Genomic DNA, 17823 nt, shown 5'->3' with positions numbered 1-17823 from the left:
ACCGCATTGACATTTTCCTGTGTATTGTTCTTGTCTTTCCGTTTCAGGCCTGTTAAAACGACATCATAGGTATTAAAACGTTTAAAAGGTAGGCTTTAATCGGAAGTTTGTTATACACAAGAGCAACGTGGGGAATTGCATTTTACTGATCCCTCTGAATGACTTAAGCAGAGCACTGTTGGCCACAAAGTATTCTTACTTTTGAGACCGAGCTGCAAAGTCGACGTTTTAAAACCCCAAAAGCCCCCAGTGAATTTTTGAAGGTTTTGTGGGTTTGTTTGTTTGTTTGACTGTGGCGGTAAGAGGAGAATTTGAGTGCATAAAAACGAAAAAATAACCGAATCCTTGTATTCTTTACCCAAAACTCGAAATTTGGCTGTATCACATAATACAATGGCTGTCAGTTCAATAATGACTAAGCAAAACTTTTGTAAATACCTGCACAAACACCATTTTCAAGTATTTTGGCTGTGTATTTGATATTTTTCATTTTGTATTTTCTCCATGTCACAAAAGGCTTGTCGGGCCTACCAACAGGTGGCGTAACATGCACACTATGAAAATCCTAAAACAATGTACAGCCAATGGGCCTATATGTTGAGATGTGTAAGGTTAGAGCAACACTCGGTGACTCATTTTGTATCACTATCCACTATCCTCATCCATAAAAGATTACTTGGATGTTTATCTCAAGTATTTATTGTGCTGATCAGTGATCTTGAGATCAGTAAGTGGATGCCTTACCTGTACAGGGCACACCTCTTCATGGGACTGTTCAATCTCTGGGGGGTTAATCTCAGTGCTAACTTTGTTACCGTGATGATGGTCAGTCCCTATTCCAGGGAGTAAAGGTCACCTGGGATAAACTGCAACAGACACGCCTATGGTATAATAGTTTTATACCCGTAGCTACTTGGAAAAACAAACAGGACTTAACTACAACTGTATTTGCTCAGCTATAAAGCTATATTTACAGAGCTATGAGTTTCAACCTCACAATGTACCTCAACAGTGATAAATGATCATGGACAAGGGCACACACACACACTCACTCATGTGCATGTACACACACACACACACACACACACACGCACACACACACACACACACACACACACACACACACACACACACACACACACACAAACATAATCAGTGTAGACACATGTAGATTCACTTTCATGAATAAACATGTATTCAAATTATCACTTTTTCTTTCTTTCTTCCTTTTCTCGCGTTTAGGCACACACACACACACACACACACACACACACACACACACACACACACACACACACACACACACACTCACACACACACAAAGGCCTAAAGTCACTCAGACTGTGGGTTAAGTAGGCCTATTTGAAGTTGATCTGTAAAATTTGTTTTGATATTGTTCATTATAGCACTCATAACTTGATCCATGCATGCAAAAAACTAGACAAACAATGATGTCACCTTTGAGGAAAGCAAGATTCTTTGCCTGCATGCCAACCTAGTTTCAATCACAGGGGATGGAAAATTCATTTTCATAAACCTATCAGGTAGCTAGTCTTATTCAAATCAGAAGGGCCAATAGCATAGTATTTTCCATTCAGTTTGGTCTGCCAGGCTACACACTTCCCTGAGTTTTACTAATGAGTAAGTGACCTGGAATGGCTATTTAAACAAGATCATTTGGTATGAAATATTTGTAATCCAATTGTTGCCAAATACATGTTGGCTTGTCTTGTTACAGTTAATTAACCTGAACGGGTTTGTCCTTCATTTTCAAGAAACTAGTAGTGTTAATGAATAATAGTGTACACATTAGTGGTGTCTAAATTGGCATTGATCTTTTCAGTCTTTTGTTTATAACATAGGCTATTACTGAGTCAACAATATGTCTACCCAAAGCAAGAAACTCGCAGGAGGAAATTACTTTTAATCGGAGTCCGTGTCTCCCCTTGCGAAAAGAATGCGACCCCAACAAACGAAATTACACAATGTTGACGTACTCGCTATTCATAATCTTGTTGGGTTTGAGATGGCGAGTTTTTTCCTCCCCTTCTGTCTGTGTGAGCGGGGCAACTGAGAGAAAAGCGTCTGGTTCCGTTGTATTCAGTGTCACTTTAACTTCCTTCCTGCTTTTTGTACAGTAAACATGCTACGCAGAGACGAGGTGTGGAAGAACACATGGGACAACGACCATACAATAAGCTCTAACATGGACCAACAGAAGACAAACGCAAATTCGTAACTTTTCTCGTGATAGTTTTTGTGGAATGAGTTGAACTGCGTTGTCTTTGCGTGGACCTTAACGTCGTCTACAGATGTTTTCTCCTCTGGATCAATTTCGTGTTCTCTCAGACTTGGAGAAGCTGGCAGCAGCAGACGGTGATTTTTGAAGTCCGAGAGGGTTTACTTTAGTCTTAACGAGGTAAGCTGATCGTCCTCTTTTGGACTGCCGTTGTTAGCAAAGCTGTTTAGTAACCCCCTAGCCGGAATGTTTCTATGAAACTCAGTTTGAAAAAAAAAATGAGTTGAGTTGATCTAAAATTATTCTTTTAGGCAACAGTAGACAACTGTTGATGCCACGAATGAAGATTCTACAAAGATGACATAAGACTGAAATGAGGACGAAATTAATTATATTTAACAGACATTACTGATCTTACGCTTTGCATCAACAGAGAACAGCATCACCAAATTACTTAATAGCAGTCATGATGGTAATATTAACTTTACATTAATGTTTTAGTATTCATGTATTACGTTCTAGTATAGCAATATGTAGATGTTGTACATCATTCCAGTAGACAATGCCGTAACCAACATAAAGCCCATAGCTAACATGTTATGTGAACTTCTCAAGTAGCCTTTGTGGAATTAGTAGGCCTGTTTACAGCAGTGAGCTAATGAAATCTTGTTACAAATTGGAAGACAGGATAGTTTTGTCTGACTGCGCTGGAAGCACGTGTTCAGCTATTTTGTGCGTGTCCTCCCATCCTCGCATGATTTCCCTCAGTTGCCTGAATGGGTCCACACGTTTCAGTCCTTTCCTATCTTAAATATGAAGCACCATGGGTGGCTGACGAAAAAAGTTATCCTTTGGACAGACACGTAGCCTATAGACTACAGATGTAAAGAGACCAAATTAATTTACTCTGGTACGAATGGTTGAAGGTAAAAGGAGATACGTGAATCCCCATGTATTCTCTGCCCTGGGCTGATGTGATCGCCAATGAAACCAATATAGAAGATTTTATTTCATGTGAATGTTCAAGTTATTGCTACTGCTTCAAAGTTGTTTATTTTAAACTTCTACAGCATTATCCATTTAGGTTAAAACATCCGGTAACACCCATATCCCTATAGACGTCCACAGCTGTGTGGATCCAGGATGCCATTGAAAGGGGTCTTGAGATTTGTATCTGACTGTTTCCTTAAATGGCTATAGGCCCACTTTAGGGTCTCCCTTCTCCTTGTCTGTTTCCCTCTTCCATGGTGTTGAATGGGAGAGCTGAGGCCTCCCAGTTTCTGTTGATCTTTGATCTAATGTTTCATCCAGCACATCTTGCTCTCAGTAATGTAACTGGAGACGGTTGCTGTTTTTTCATTTTCCTAGAAGAAGTTAAGAGAAAGAGAGCTAGGCAAAAGTGGTGCTTTCACTCTTTAGGTAGATCTTTGTTTTGCTTTCTTTCAACCTCAACGTGATATAAGAGTGTTGGTATACGAGACACACAATTATTTTTTCCATAATAGCACACCATTAATCCTCTCTCTCTCTCTCTCTCAATGACGCACAAACATAAAAGGTCCTGTTGACTGTACTCTTTTGGTAAAATGTGTTTCCAGTATTTGATGCTCGCTGTGTATATTTTAATTATAGAGAATACTGTATCCCGTTTATGTAATGCTGAAAAGTTTCCCTCTCTCCTGGTGTGGTAGGTTGTGCCCAAGATTAATTATACAGCTAAACAAACCTCCGTAAAGCACCAACTCAGCTTATATAGCTGCTTATTACTCGTAGTGCGTAGAGACTAAACATTTCCACCAAAAGCTGCATGACAATTCTCCATTAGGAACTGTAGCAACGGCTAGAGTGAGTGTCTTAGTAACCTGATTTGTTTAGGTTTGGGGATGTTCCTAACAGGCCTCATTGTGTTGCACTAGACTTGCAGGGGCAAGCAACAATGTATCAAAGGGACTGGTGATTAAGTCTGTGGTCTCATTTATATTTTCTGCTGGTACTGAAGATTGCATGTTGCTCGTCTCGGCGTTTCACTAATCCAGATGTCAAACATGTCCCCTTATTAAAAATCTACCTGTCATTTATGAAGCATATTCTTAAAATATTGTTTTAATTGTGGAGTTGACTGTGTGTCATCTTGCTCTAACTAATATTTCTCCTTGTGTTTTCTATCCACAAACCTTTCAGACCTGAGTCTGCTACATACACAGAGTGAAGAACTCATCCTCTTTTTACCACGGCCCTGCCCAGTGATATGGTAGTGGGGTCCATGAGTGGGCGGAACCTTCCGGATCGGGCCTAGATGGGAGCTCACACCGCAGGAGCCAGCCTGGTACTATGGCTGCATGCGCCCTGAACGGCCCCATGATGATGAACGCCAACAACATGAAAGGTGAGAGCAGCCCTCGCACGGGGCGCCCCGTCCTGCAGGTGCCTGACCGCTCCACCTACTGCCCCCTCCTGGTGGGAGGGAGCCCCTACAGCCCGGGCAGCGCCAGCCCCAGCTCGCCCGGTGCCCCGCCGTCCTTTGTTTTCCCCCCGGCGGCGAGCCCCAGCGGGCCCCGTGCCCGCTCGCCCTGCCGGCACCCGGACACCCTGGGGGTGAACGTGGGCAACCGGGTTCGTCGCCTGAGCAGCCCTTGCCGCGGGCGCTTCAGCAGCGAGGAGGACGATGGCGGAGGCGGCGGTGGCGGAGGAGGTGGCACGCCGAACGGCGAGCCCAAGCGCACGGTGCAGATCGTACAGATCCACCGCGAGCTCCAGAACGTGGAGGTGAACAAAAAGGTGGGCCTGTTCGAGGCGCAGATATCTGACCTGCGTGCCCAGGTGCTGAGCGCCGAGATCCAGCGAAGCCCCAGGGTTCCCCGGAGGACTGGCCTCAGCCCTGGCCCCTCCCCTACCCCTCCTGCTCCACTGGGGAAGCCCAGCCCAGGGGGTGTCCCGGCGGCCCCCCTCAGGGGGGACTGCCCTCCCAGCGTTCCCAAGCAGCTCCAGAATGGGAGAGGATGTCTCGACCCAGAGGGACTAGCAGCAGCAGCAACAGCAGCAGCAACGGAAAACGAGAAAAGAAGAGAGGACAGGAACAGCTCAACGGCTGCTGCTGACCCAACTACGCAACAGGGTGGAAGCCAGCAGCATGCGAACAAATCAGCAGAGACTTGGACAGGCTCTGACAGCTCAGCGAGCACTCGGACCATAAGTTTGCTGGGGGTTGGCAGCGACTTGGCCGTGAGCGAGAGCCTGGTGGTTACGCCGGGCAAGACACTCCTGCCAACAAAGGAGGAAGGAGGAGAGCCAACGGAAGCCCAGGCGCAGCTCGCTGGCGGGGCCCGGCTCGGGGCAAAGGCCCTGGCCGTGGTTGGTGGGGGGGAGGGGGTTTGCCTGGAAGTCGGCACCATCCCAGCCGTCATTGTCACGGACCACGGGATGGACACCGGCACCGGCGGGGAGGGTCCTGAGCCCCAGCCGAGCCCCGTCGCCAACCGGTCCCTGCGGAAGCTCTCCTCCTCCTCTGCCTCCTCCACGGGGTTCTCCTCGTCCTGGGAGGAATCGGAGGACGACATCTCCAGCGACCCCGAGCGGATGGAGACTCTGTCGCCGGCGTTACTTCAGTCGCAGCAGAAAGCGGTAAGGGCTCATAAGGTCTTCTCTCACCAAACGTACTCTTTCACCGTCTCTTTCTCAAGTTTCCCTCTGTCCAAACAAAGCATTTGACTAATTATGTTGACTGTATGCTACGCTCCTATGCTCAAGGAGAATTTGTTCCGTGCCCAACTTCTCTTATGGACATACTGACAAATATTAGTACTATGTTCAACTAAAATAAATGCCTTGTCACTCTCCAACCATGTATTATGTGGCCTCAAGGTTATGACATCCCCCATCAGGAACCACTTAGTTTGCTGTGGGGATCTGTATCCCTTTATGCGCAGACTGACTGAAGGCACCTGAATGAATTGTTTGTTTTGAAGCTCTTTGTCACACAGCTCACTTTCTCCTCAGGCCAGACGGCCTCCTGTGCAAGAGAAACGTCTGACATTCTCACTTACAAAAGGGACTTATACTGTATGTCTCAACGCATCTAACGACTCAAAGACTCCTCTGGCTGAAGCAGGCCGCTACTTCCAGCTGGGGTTGGTTCATGGGCAGAGCACTGTACAGGACGTAGAGTATAGCCAGACTTATTTTTAGCCAGACAGGCAATGCCGTATCAGTCAGTTTGTTATGCCATAAAATGGCTTATAAGACCAGTCTGTCTGATTTATTTTTTTTAAAACCAAGAGCCCTTTGAACGAGAGCTTTCCCATCATAGCTAGAATTTAGAATTTAGAATTTAGGGGCACTAGTAAGCATTAACTGCAATAGCAGGGCCGTTTCAAATCTCGACACATTTATCATGGATACACATACTCCTGACCAGGGGTTGTCAAGACACTACAAAGCTTTCACCGTCTCATTGGCTTTTATTAGACGTGGTGACCCTGGTGACAGCCGCGGCGCAGTAGCCATTCAAATGGAGCAGCTGTGCTAAGGTGACTAAGCACCTCCGGAGTGTGTGTGTGTGTGTGTGTGTGTGTGTGTGTGTGTGTGTGTGTGTGTGTGTGTGTGTGTGTGTATGAGTGTGTGTGTGTGTGTGTGTGTGTGTGTGTGTATGAGTGTGTGTGTGTGTGTGTGTGTGTGTGAGTGTGTGTGTGTGTGAGCTCTCCCGGGTCATGCCGCTGTCTCTCTGACCACCAGGGTCCTGGTGCTGAGTCACATGCCTCCGCCGCACTGACAGAGCTGTAGTGTTATTCGGAGAGATGCCTATCAGGGAGAATCCCCCTCGGTGGCTAATTGAGAGAATAATGGAGTCTGCGTCAAGGGCATGCGTCAGCTAATCCCCTTGTGACATCTTGGTCATGTAAACATCATATCATCAAGGGAGGGATAAATCATCCTCTCGTGCCAGTGTGCGGGTCGGCGGGGGGCGGGGGGGGGGGGGGTTTGCTGCCAGTGAACAAAGTGAGATTTATTAACTTCTTGGCGGGATGGCGGCGCGGGCTAGCTCACAGGGCGCCAGATGACTAGATGTCTGAGCTTCAGAGCATTTTGTGTTGTGTCTGGTCTGATTTGCGTCGGAATGTCGTCATGTGCTTAAGAGTCTCTCTCTTTGGCCTCATTTAAGTTACTTTGCGGTTAGCGTCTCTGTCTTGCTGTTCTGTTTGTGGAAGTACAGATGTCCTGGTACACGTGGATAAACTTTTGGAAAACTCGTTCATTTGGAAAGATGCGTCTTTCTAGAAAGGGGGAGGGAGGTGTTTGTGGTCATTTGTGGTTAGACTAATGGTAGGCCTGGCACCAAAAACGAAATAGCCTACCCTGTGGAATTGTCCTGCTCTTTGTCAAACTTCAAAAGATTTACGGCTTCAAAGGAGTGAGTGAAATGTTTATCAAAACATGTGGCCACAGATACAAATATATAAAGGCTAATCTTTGCTGAGCTGAAAATGTTGAATACTCTGGCATGGAGTCCCAAGGCAGCAGTACAGAGGGCTATTTAGAAAACCAAACAGTCTGCAAAGGAGTTCTGATGAAATATTTTTCTATGAAGAATGCCAAGTATAACTGTTTTTTTTTTGGTCAGATATATTTTGTTAAAGGGCAGTGCTTGTTTCTAATTCCATCGCTTTTGCTGTTTCTGTTGTCCACCGGACAGTCACACTTGTTATGCATGTAAAACAAGGTCCGTCGACATAAATAATCCGACACAGGAAAAAGGCCCCGTTAAGTTTGTCCCATTTTCCTCTTTTTCACCCAAACTGGACCACCCCCGGCCCCCGCTGTGTTTTCCCCCCGCTTCTAAATAGGCGTATTCTTCTCTGAGAGGAGACATGTCAGAAAGCACATGTCTAGCCCACGGTCTTGTGCCTTTTTTTAGACGACCTGTCATGACCTCTTTAGCGATTTCAGACCCATTTTGTTTGTTTTCCACTCTCACCACGGGACTGTTAGATGATTTTTACTCTGTGGCAAAAAAAAAAGAGCAAAAAAAGCAGAAAAAGTGAAAAGAAAAAACACGAAAAATGCTGATCAGCTTCTTCCTCTCTGGCAAATAAACTTTGTGATTCTTCCTTTGATAAGCACCACTAAATGAGGTAATCAAACCCAAAAAACCATCATCAGTCACCTCGATAGTTTTTCAGCCTCTTTTTTTAGCTTCAAAGCAAAACTCAGTTCTTGTTAAAGAAGTTTACGAGGGCTTGGGTAAAAGAAGAGGAAAAAAGGAACAAGGGAATGATAAAAAAAAGGTGTTATCAGCAGCGTGTCAGTTCTTACTGATGACCCAGAGAAGTTTCCACTGGGCTTGCTTTTCCACTAATGGTGTTATGCTTCAGATAATACCTGTTGAGCCTCTTTCTCTCTCTCTCTCTCTCTCTCTCTCTCTCTCTCTCTTTCTCTCTCTCTCTCTCTAACCGCCTCTCTCTCCCTCTCTCTCTCTCTCTCTCTCTCTCTCTCTCTAACCGCCTCTCTCTCCCTCTCTCTTTCTGACCATCTTCCTCAAAGTTTATTTAATCTACCGGTAGTTAAGTTTCGTCTTAACATGTTTGAATCTCCAGAGCCAATTAATTGTTAAATTAATTAAACAAAGGAAACAACATTCAACTACATAATGGGTTTTAAATGAATCCCTTGTCTCTTCAAATGCTTTTCACAGTTCAACACCAGTGGAAGACATATTGACGACAGAGGAGGATACACTGTCCTCATCTCTCTCTCTCTCTCTCTCTCTCTCTCTCTCTCTCTCTCTCTCTCTCTCTCTCTTTCTCTCTGTCTCTCTCTCGGTGTTGCCTAAAGTTAAGCACATACTTGACTTTTCTCTCTGGGCCAAGGTTTCAACAGAATGAGATGGCATGGTGGTTTCCGTCCTTCAGTGGAAGCGGAGGTCAAAGGGAGGGACTTAGAGGGGGACACCAGGGCAGAAAGGACAGACTGCTTGTCACCCACTGCCACCTCCACTGTCACACTGCTGGTGCTAATTTGGTATTGTAAAGAAGTCGGAAGTTCTTCTGTCGACTATACGGTTAAGGGCACGCCAAGGCCTTAAGCAGTAGTCCGTCATCAATAGGTCAGCATTGTTTGATTGTTTTTCAAAAGGTTGCACAGGGGCAAATGCAGAACTGGTCACAAGCGTCACTTGTTTTTGCAGCGGTGACACTAACCTCAAGAGGACACTGATGACACTAATGGTGTCTCCTCTTCCTGTGTCACCTGAGGGAAGAGCCCCTAGTGTCTTTACTTGTGTGTCTGTGTGTGTGTACGTGCGGAGATGAACATATATGCACAATAGCCAAGTGTTCTGCTTACGACTACAGTAGAGCTGTTAACTTGTGGTTGCATGTTGAAACAAAGTGATGAGAAACAGCAAACAAGACATGTTTTCTCACAGACATGCCGTCAAAACCTGTTCTGATTGGGCTTTTTTAAATATAAATATATTTTACTCTTTGGCCTTTTGATAACATCACCCCCCCCCAGGGTATTACAGAAAGCAGGATATACAAGTTCACCTGGCTTCTTAAGTTTTCGTTCACTCCCTGGATACAAATGGTGCTGTATTTTCATTCTGCTTACAAGATACTTGTAATACTGTAATAAGATACTACTCACTCTCCTAAAAGTGGCTTAACTTGCTCATTTGTTACAATATGTTTAGGTAAAGATCTCTGCATGGGTTATCAGAAAAAAGGACAAGAGTGAGTGGAACTAATTAACAAATGCGAGTCCAGGTTAGTTTCAGGTCAGGGTTGGAATGTAGATAAGTATCTGTCACAGAGAAAGTATCACATATTTGTATCAAGCCCAGTAAGTTAACAGATCTAGTCAAGCGATGTATTCAGTCGTGTATTCAGCTTGGCATTTCACTCTCTGCTTTGTCTTAACATGTCAAGTCTTAGTCAAGTCTTTTATTATTGTCAGATGCACAGAACAACAGAGTCGGTCTGGGCGCTGAAATTCTTAGGACAGGACACCGTACCACACTACCATAACATAACAAGACATAACATAACATATAAGTTCTGATATACACATGATATTACATAACATAACATAACATAACTTAACAATAAGTACTTAACATAAGATATACCTATGAAAGACAAAATAGTACACCTACTAGATACACAATAAATATACAATATAGATACTAAACAAAAATACACATACTAAACAGATACACATATCTACATGCCTGTGAGCCATCTGTATCTTGTGGCTTGAGGGAAGAGAAATGTACAAATGTCACATCACAATAACATTAAGTGTACTGTGGTTTTATTCACATTAATAACATGCATTATATATACACTTACGTTACAAATGCATAGCATTAAACTAACTTAAATACATGCTAATAGATAGACACTATATATAAAGTGGGAGTAAAATATGTTTTCTGTATCACATACTGTTGATGACCCACCTGTTTTAGCCTGAAACTTAACGGTGAACAGCCTAATGGTGAACAGCTTAATGGTGAACAGCTTAATGGTGAACAGCTTAATGGTGAACAGCTTAACGGTGAACAGCCTAATGGTGAACAGCTTAATGGTGAACAGCCTAATGGTGAACAGCTTAATGGTGAACAGCTTAATGGTGAACAGCTTAAAGGCACCCAGTGCAACTTTATATAAACATTCAATGAAAAATAAACATTCAATTTCTAGTCTTTTTACACGTAGTAAGTTTCAATAACTCCATACCATTACATATCGACATTCAAGGAGCAAAGATGAGACGTCGTTGTGTGGTGAGAACTGATAGAAAATCGTAAACAACAACAATCGCCGGTGGGGAGAGGCCATTTTTCCATTGACTGGAATCCTGCTTTATTTATTGTAGGTAACAAAAAATAAAGAAAATGGCGGCGATTGTTGTTGTTATCGATTTTCTATCAGTTCTCACCACACAAAGACGTCTCATCTTTGCTCCTTGAATGTCGATATGTAATGGTATGGAGTTATTGAAACTTACTACGTGTAAAAAAGACTAGAAATGTAATGTTTATTTTTAAGCCTCGAAAGTTGCACTGGGTGCCTTTAATGCTTCATGCGGATTGTTTTCTTTTGTCTCTGTTGGCAAGGTAGGATGTGATCAGGGGTCACTGTGTTCCTCCCATCAGCACACGATTGATAGACCTTTTTCCTGTGTCGTTGGTGACACCAGTTACGTATGTCTTCATCAGAAGGGCCTGCCTTTGAATCAGCCTGATAACATTATCCTCTCGAAGCCAAGCTGTGACCCATGTTTTAGACAAGGCGTCTGGTCTATATCTGCTGCCTTCACAGCATCTTCTGTGGTGGTTGATGTTGTTGTTGTTGTAGTGGTAGCCTACAGCTTGTCATTGACAAGAATATGAAGATGTTTCTTTATTTTTAATTTTTTGTATTTTTTTTTTGTGTGTGTTTTGTCAGATCAGTCATTTATCTTTGGCTGCAGTTGTGTGAGGCACATGTCAAGGCATGAGTGGCTAGTTTCACATACTCAAGGCCCACACAGTGTGGGAAGAATGTATTTGTGTGTACTAGGGGGAGGGGGAAACAGTGCCGGGGAATGTTTTGCCATTCATCCAGAGCCGCTAGTACTGTGGGGAGAGCATCAATTCTTTCCGTTCCAGACCAAACTAAATGGTAACATTTTATATTAAGGTTCCCTTAACTAACTCTTGTTAATTCATTAGTTAACACTGATTAGTAAACAAATGATTTACTAAAAAATATATTTACAAATTATCAAACTTTTATTTATATTCTTGTTTACTCCTGTATTATTCCCTACCTCAGGGATCCTATAACATACATTTTTTTTTATTTAACAGGAATAAACCACATTGAACCTTTATGAACCCTTCTGCAATATTAGGTGTTATAATTACTGTTGTACTCATGCTAAGTAGTTAACATGTCATTAATGTTAGCAGTCAGATGTTTTTGTAACTAGCTTTAAATTGGTTCGCCTTTCTCTGTTGTCACTGTGATGACACTTTGTCCCAGAGGATGAATTAGTTGGTGAGACCATTTCCTTTCAATCCCTCAGTGTGTCGAAGCACGAGACAGTGACCTGAAAAAGCACAGCCTCCACTGCTTGACATTCTTTGTGGTCTTAACCCGGTGCTATGTGTGTATATACATGTATGCTAACCCCAGTGTGCTATGTGTGTATATACATGTATGCTAGCCAATGCTGTGCGAACCCCAGTGGGTTTTTGTCCCCCCTTTCCGGAGTGGCCCTCCGACGTAAAGGCTTAAAAGATGATGTGTAATGTAAAGTCTGTTTCAAGTTGGGCAAGTGGGTTGTACATTTTGAAAGGGACCTCTTAGTGCAGAGTTCGTCAGTCCAGTCAATGCTAGCGCTTTGGAGCTCCTCCAGTGAATTTGTCATGCAACCAGACGAAGGAGGCCTGAAGTATCACCCTCAGCAGTCCCTCTTTAGGTCGCTCTTTAAGTCTCTCTTTAACTCACTCTTCAGGTCGCTCTTTAAGTCTCTCTTTAACTCACTCTTCAGGTCCCTCTTTAAGTCTCTCTTTAACTCACTCTTTGGGTCAATCTTTAAGTCCCACATTAAGTCAGTCTTTAAGCCCCACATTAAGTCCCACATTAAGTCCCACATTAAGTCCCACTTTAAGTCAGTCTTTAAGTCAGTCTTAAAGTCCCTTTTTAAGTCCCTATTTGAGTCAGTCTTGAAGTCAGTCTTAAAGTCCCTTTTTAAGTCCCTATTTGAGTCAGTCTTTAAGTCAGTCCTTGTCCCATCTCACCATGAGTCCCTCTTAGTGGCTGCTGCTGCTGGCTCAGGGGTTTCTATGGGCAAAAGTTGCCACTTTGTGTGATCTGTTAACCCCAACAAGTGAACGCTGATAGTGGCCAAGAAGACTCGTTTTTTGAGCTGGAGGATCTGAGGGCCTCAGTTGCAATGGAAAATGTAACACCCCTTGCGGTAGGCTGTTGCCTCGACGACCAGCTGACGTCAAGCCAGCCTCAGTTCAAACAGCTGTGGGGGGGGGGGGGGAGAAAGGGGGGGGGGGGGGGTTCTGTTGGCGGAGGCACTCGTTTCATATGCATGAGACAGGAAGTGTACTACTTTCCTCTGATTGGCTGGGCCCTTTTTGGTGTTTTTGTTTCGAGGTGAGGCCCCGGCTGCCGGAGAGTAACTCTGATGTGTGTTTGGCAACTCTCACGGGGGGGAAGCACCGGTGAACTCTTAATCCGCCGCTGTTTACGCTCGCCAGGCACAGAGAGCATTTGCATTTTCCTTGCGTGTGCAAGTGGGCCTCCTTTTTAGGGATTTCTCCTTTTTTGTATTTTCGTTACCCAAAGTTTACATAGAGTCACAGTTGCGTCATGCCCAGTGTGCACAAGTGGTTCTTGTTTTTTTGGGGTGGGGGTTAGTCCATTTAGAGCAGTGGTTCTTAACCTTTTTGGAAGTACTGAACCCTGCAAGCTTCATCAGTGCATTCACCGAACCCTTCGTAATTTGAAAAATAAAATATGATTTCTTCAAAACGACATTGCTAGTGTGAACCGGGCTATACTGTGTGTGTCTTGACCCCTGCCGAACCCCTGAGAGTGGCTCAACGAACCCCTGGGGTTGATCGAACCCAGGTTAAGAACCACTGATTTAGAGGTTGAAAAAACTGTTTCACCATCTGCCTTATCTGAGGGTAGTTATGAAAATGAATACATATATATGTAATCAAGCAGTCTCGTCTTCCAAAGAGAGCTGTTTCTCGTTGTCGCTGGCTTCCTGAGAAGCCGGGCTGAGGGGTTAAGGTGGAAAGGAGTTGTGTGCCACTGCTGCTTTGATGACCTCGCTGCGTCAGCGCGAGGAGAAGCGTCAGCGCTCCACTTGAAGTGGTGGCTTAGAAGTCCAGATGAGGCGTAGCGTAGCGTAACATGGCATGGCGTAGAATAGCCCAACCCATAACATATTACTATGGCATTACACACATAGACGTACATAATTACACACACTCTCACACACATGCACGCACACATACACAAAAACACACACACACGCACATGCATGTACACACACACTCCCACATCATGCACAGATATCCCCCCAAACACACACACCAACAGACACAGACATCCACATTCAAACACACATTCACACTTTCACATTGTCGCTTATCTCACACTCACAATACTCACCCACAAGCACCATAGACATAAACCATAAGCCTCCATTCTCAAGCCTGTCCTGATTTGGCTGTTCACAGGGCCCTGTGCTATTGCCGAGGGGAAGGACATTAAATGGAAGTCCTCTAGTAAGTCCAGATTTGTGAGCAGGCATATTGCAAGCACACCATTCCATCCATCGCCATACAGTCAGTGACACAGCAATTCCTGACCTCATGATCACTACTTAGAAAATCGGTATCTCAAAAATAATAAATAGAAAAGCAAGGGGTGAATATGTCATGAGCCCCGACTAAGACAAGCATGTTTTTTTGTTTTTCGCTTTGCCATTTCACTTTCCTCTTCGTGTCTATCGTGCTTTTTGACACTGTGTTAGCGTATCCTGACTGCAAGAGGACATGTTTAAAAATGGAGGTCAATGGCCTTGTTTTGTTTGTGCGCTGTGCAGGAATGCTTGGAGAAGGCTGGATCACATCCTTGTGCAATACTCCTTTGCTTAAAAAAAAACCCTTCCATTGGTGAAGCAATGTGGCTGAATGCCCAGTGAACTTGAATGGTGAATGCTACTGTATCATTTCAGTGAGAACAAGATTTATAGACAAAAGTTCAAGGTTCATGTGTTAGAAGGTGAAACCAAGGGAAGGTCAGTGAAAGGTTAGTGGAAAGTGTCTTGTATTAATACAGATTTTGCCTTTTTTTTTTGCTGATCAACGTTTGTGCATGTCTATGTGAGGGTGTGTGTGTGTGTGTGTGTGTGTGTGTTACAGACGTGGAAAATACTGTCTCTTAGCCCCACCGCTTTCCTGTCTCACAGAGTGGTTCCTCTCAAAGGGTTAAAAACCACTTCCTCCCTTTCGCACCCAGTGGAAACTTTAACAGCGCCGCAGAGGCCGAGGAGTCGCTCGTGAAGAGCGGCATCCCTTTCCTCCAGCTCGATATAGAAAGGCGTCTTTTTTTTATCAGAACAATGGCACGACGCTGTGAGGTTTCGTGCTCGCCCCTTGATACGGCGTCGCCTCTTCCGTCTCCAATTTAAGAACGTTGTAGGGCTATTGATAGCGGACACACACACACACAAACACACACACAAACACACACACACACACACACACACACACACACACACACACACACACATACAATGGTCAGAGAGTTGGGAAGGGGAGGTGAGGGGGGAAGTCGCGGGAGGCTAGTAAGTTGTGGGCAAACAAAGACTGACCCACGTTCACAGGAAAGTGTCCACTGGGAGGCTGGCTGCTGCCTGTGTAATGGAGGAGGGAAGAGAGGCGGAATAATGAGTAAGTTGGAAAGGCAGGGCTTCGTTGTTTGGTCATGGTGGCTTGTATTTTTCGGAAGAAATGCTAAGGGTTGGGCTTACATGGTAAACAGAGTGTAGAATTACTGTTTGACGTCGCAAACGATAAGGGCTTAAGAAGTGGAGAAAACATTCAGAACCAAGAAATTGCTGCTTCATAATGAGCTGTGAAACTGTACAGAAAAAGAGGGCAGTTTGCTGGTGGTGTAGCACGGTTGCTTTGCAAGCTTCAACTCACTCTGTTGAGCACCTGAGTGATCTCTCCCAGGGTGCATCACTACAAAGACTGGAGTAGGAAAGTATTGTGGTTTTTCAGACTGTGCTGTTTGCTGTGAAGAAAAAAAAAATGCAATATTTTTTTTTCACCCTCAGCGCTCAGATCTTGGCGTGTCATCCCTTCTGACAGTCTGTCTGAATCGTCCACATTTCCAAAGACACACGTGTCTTTTATAATCAGCTTCAAATGATGCTCTTTGGGGGGGGGGGGGGGGCTGTATATGTAGAGCTCTGTTTTAATGTGTGTAATTATGTAGGGTAATTGCCAGGTGTTTTCTGTGTGGAACTAGACCTCCAGCTCTTGTTCACAGAATGGCTTTCTCCCCCCACCACTTGAGAACTCATTTTGCAAATTGATCACCATTATTCAAATCAGCCTCCGCTTGCAAATGATCGTTGCGGTTCAGCAACAAAACAATTTTCTAGAGCTCTTTTTTCCCATTCTGTGCCTGTAAACCTTTGTTAATATGATTTGATTTTTTGCAAGCACGAACTAGAGTACCTACTGTAAACATTGTAAACATGTTATTTTCTTTCTACAGTGTTGGCAAAGCTATAAACCATATTGCAGTTGCATTCATGATATTACGATAACAACAGTTGCACTTATGGCAGTGCCTTTGTGGATTACAAGAAATCTACAGTATAACATATGTCCTGTAACTGCAGTTCAACATATGTCCTGTAACTGCAGTTCAACATATGTCCTGTAACTGCAGTTCAACATATGTCCTGTAACTGCAGTATAACATATGTCCTGTAACTGCAGTATAACATATGTCCTGTAACTGCAGTGTAACATATGTCCTGTAACTGCAGTTCAACATATGTCCTGTAACTGCAGTTCAACATATGTCCTGTAACTGCAGTTCAACATATGTCCTGTAACTGCAGTTCAACATATGTCCTGTAACTGCAGTGTAACATATGTCCTGTAACTGCAGTTCAACATATGTCCTGTAACTGCAGTTCAACATATGTCCTGTAACTGCAGTGTAACATATGTCCTGTAACTGCAGTTCAACATATGTCCTGTAACTGCAGTTCAACATATGTCCTGTAACTGCAGTTCAACATATGTCCTGTAACTGCAGTATAACATATGTCCTGTAACTGCAGGGATGGGCCGCTCCATAGCCTACCACTCCTCCTTTTTCTCCTCCGATTAGTTCAACAGGGTTTGAATCCATTCTTCTGCTAAACCTCGAATGGAGGTCTGGTTAACCTAGTGTCTCTGTCTTCGCTCCTGTCTCCTACTGATTCAAGCGAGGTCAAGGAGGGTGCTTTTTATTTGCATGGGCATAGCATCCACGGCCTCGCACACACACACACGCTAACCCATGTGCCCGACTCCCCAGCCGGGGTTCATTTGCATGGGGTTGGGGGGGTGCTTTGCTGTTTTCCCCAGGTTTTGTTTGGAAGCAAATGAATAAGTGGCCGCTCTGCCCCGTCCACCTTGTGAAATCCCAGCTACGCGCTTTTTGACCTTGATCAACACAGACAAAAAACGAGCAGAGATTCCTCCGCTGCCACCATGGCGACCTTCTTCTCGAACGTCTGGAGCTTTGTTCTCCCTCGGCTGCACTCGGTCGTCACGTCCATTGCCTTCATCTTGGCGGAGTTGCAGGTGTAGTAGCTACAGTCGTTGCTCTAACTTTAGTTGCGACACTCAGTTTCTGTGCTGTGATGTTTGCTGTCTGTCTCCTTGGGTGACTTTTGCTTCCGTCTGTCTGGTTCAGATTATGGCCAAAGTGAGACAAAAGCCGGCCGTGTGACATTAATCCCAAAATAACTGTTGATCTAGGCCTGTGGTTGAGTGGGTG

The 17823-nt window shown here is 44.4% G+C and overlaps 1 protein-coding gene across 1 annotated transcript in view; it reads left to right on the top strand.

Annotated features, from left to right (window-relative positions):
• Positions 1 to 2150: 2150 nt before the first annotated feature.
• The window catches only part of itpkb (inositol-trisphosphate 3-kinase B), a 32213-nt gene continuing 16540 nt past the window's right edge, over positions 2151 to 17823 (top strand). The window contains exons 1-2 of the mRNA XM_080833548.1: positions 2151 to 2419; positions 4421 to 5860. Coding sequence (XP_080689674.1) covers positions 4571 to 5860 — 1290 coding nt within the window. The 5' untranslated portion in view covers positions 2151 to 2419; positions 4421 to 4570. The remainder of the gene's footprint in view (positions 2420 to 4420; positions 5861 to 17823) is intronic.

This window comes from Sprattus sprattus, assembly GCF_963457725.1.
Source record: "Sprattus sprattus genome assembly, chromosome: 2".
NCBI lineage: Eukaryota > Metazoa > Chordata > Actinopteri > Clupeiformes > Clupeidae > Sprattus > Sprattus sprattus.
This window is presented reverse-complemented; position numbering and strand designations above follow the sequence as displayed.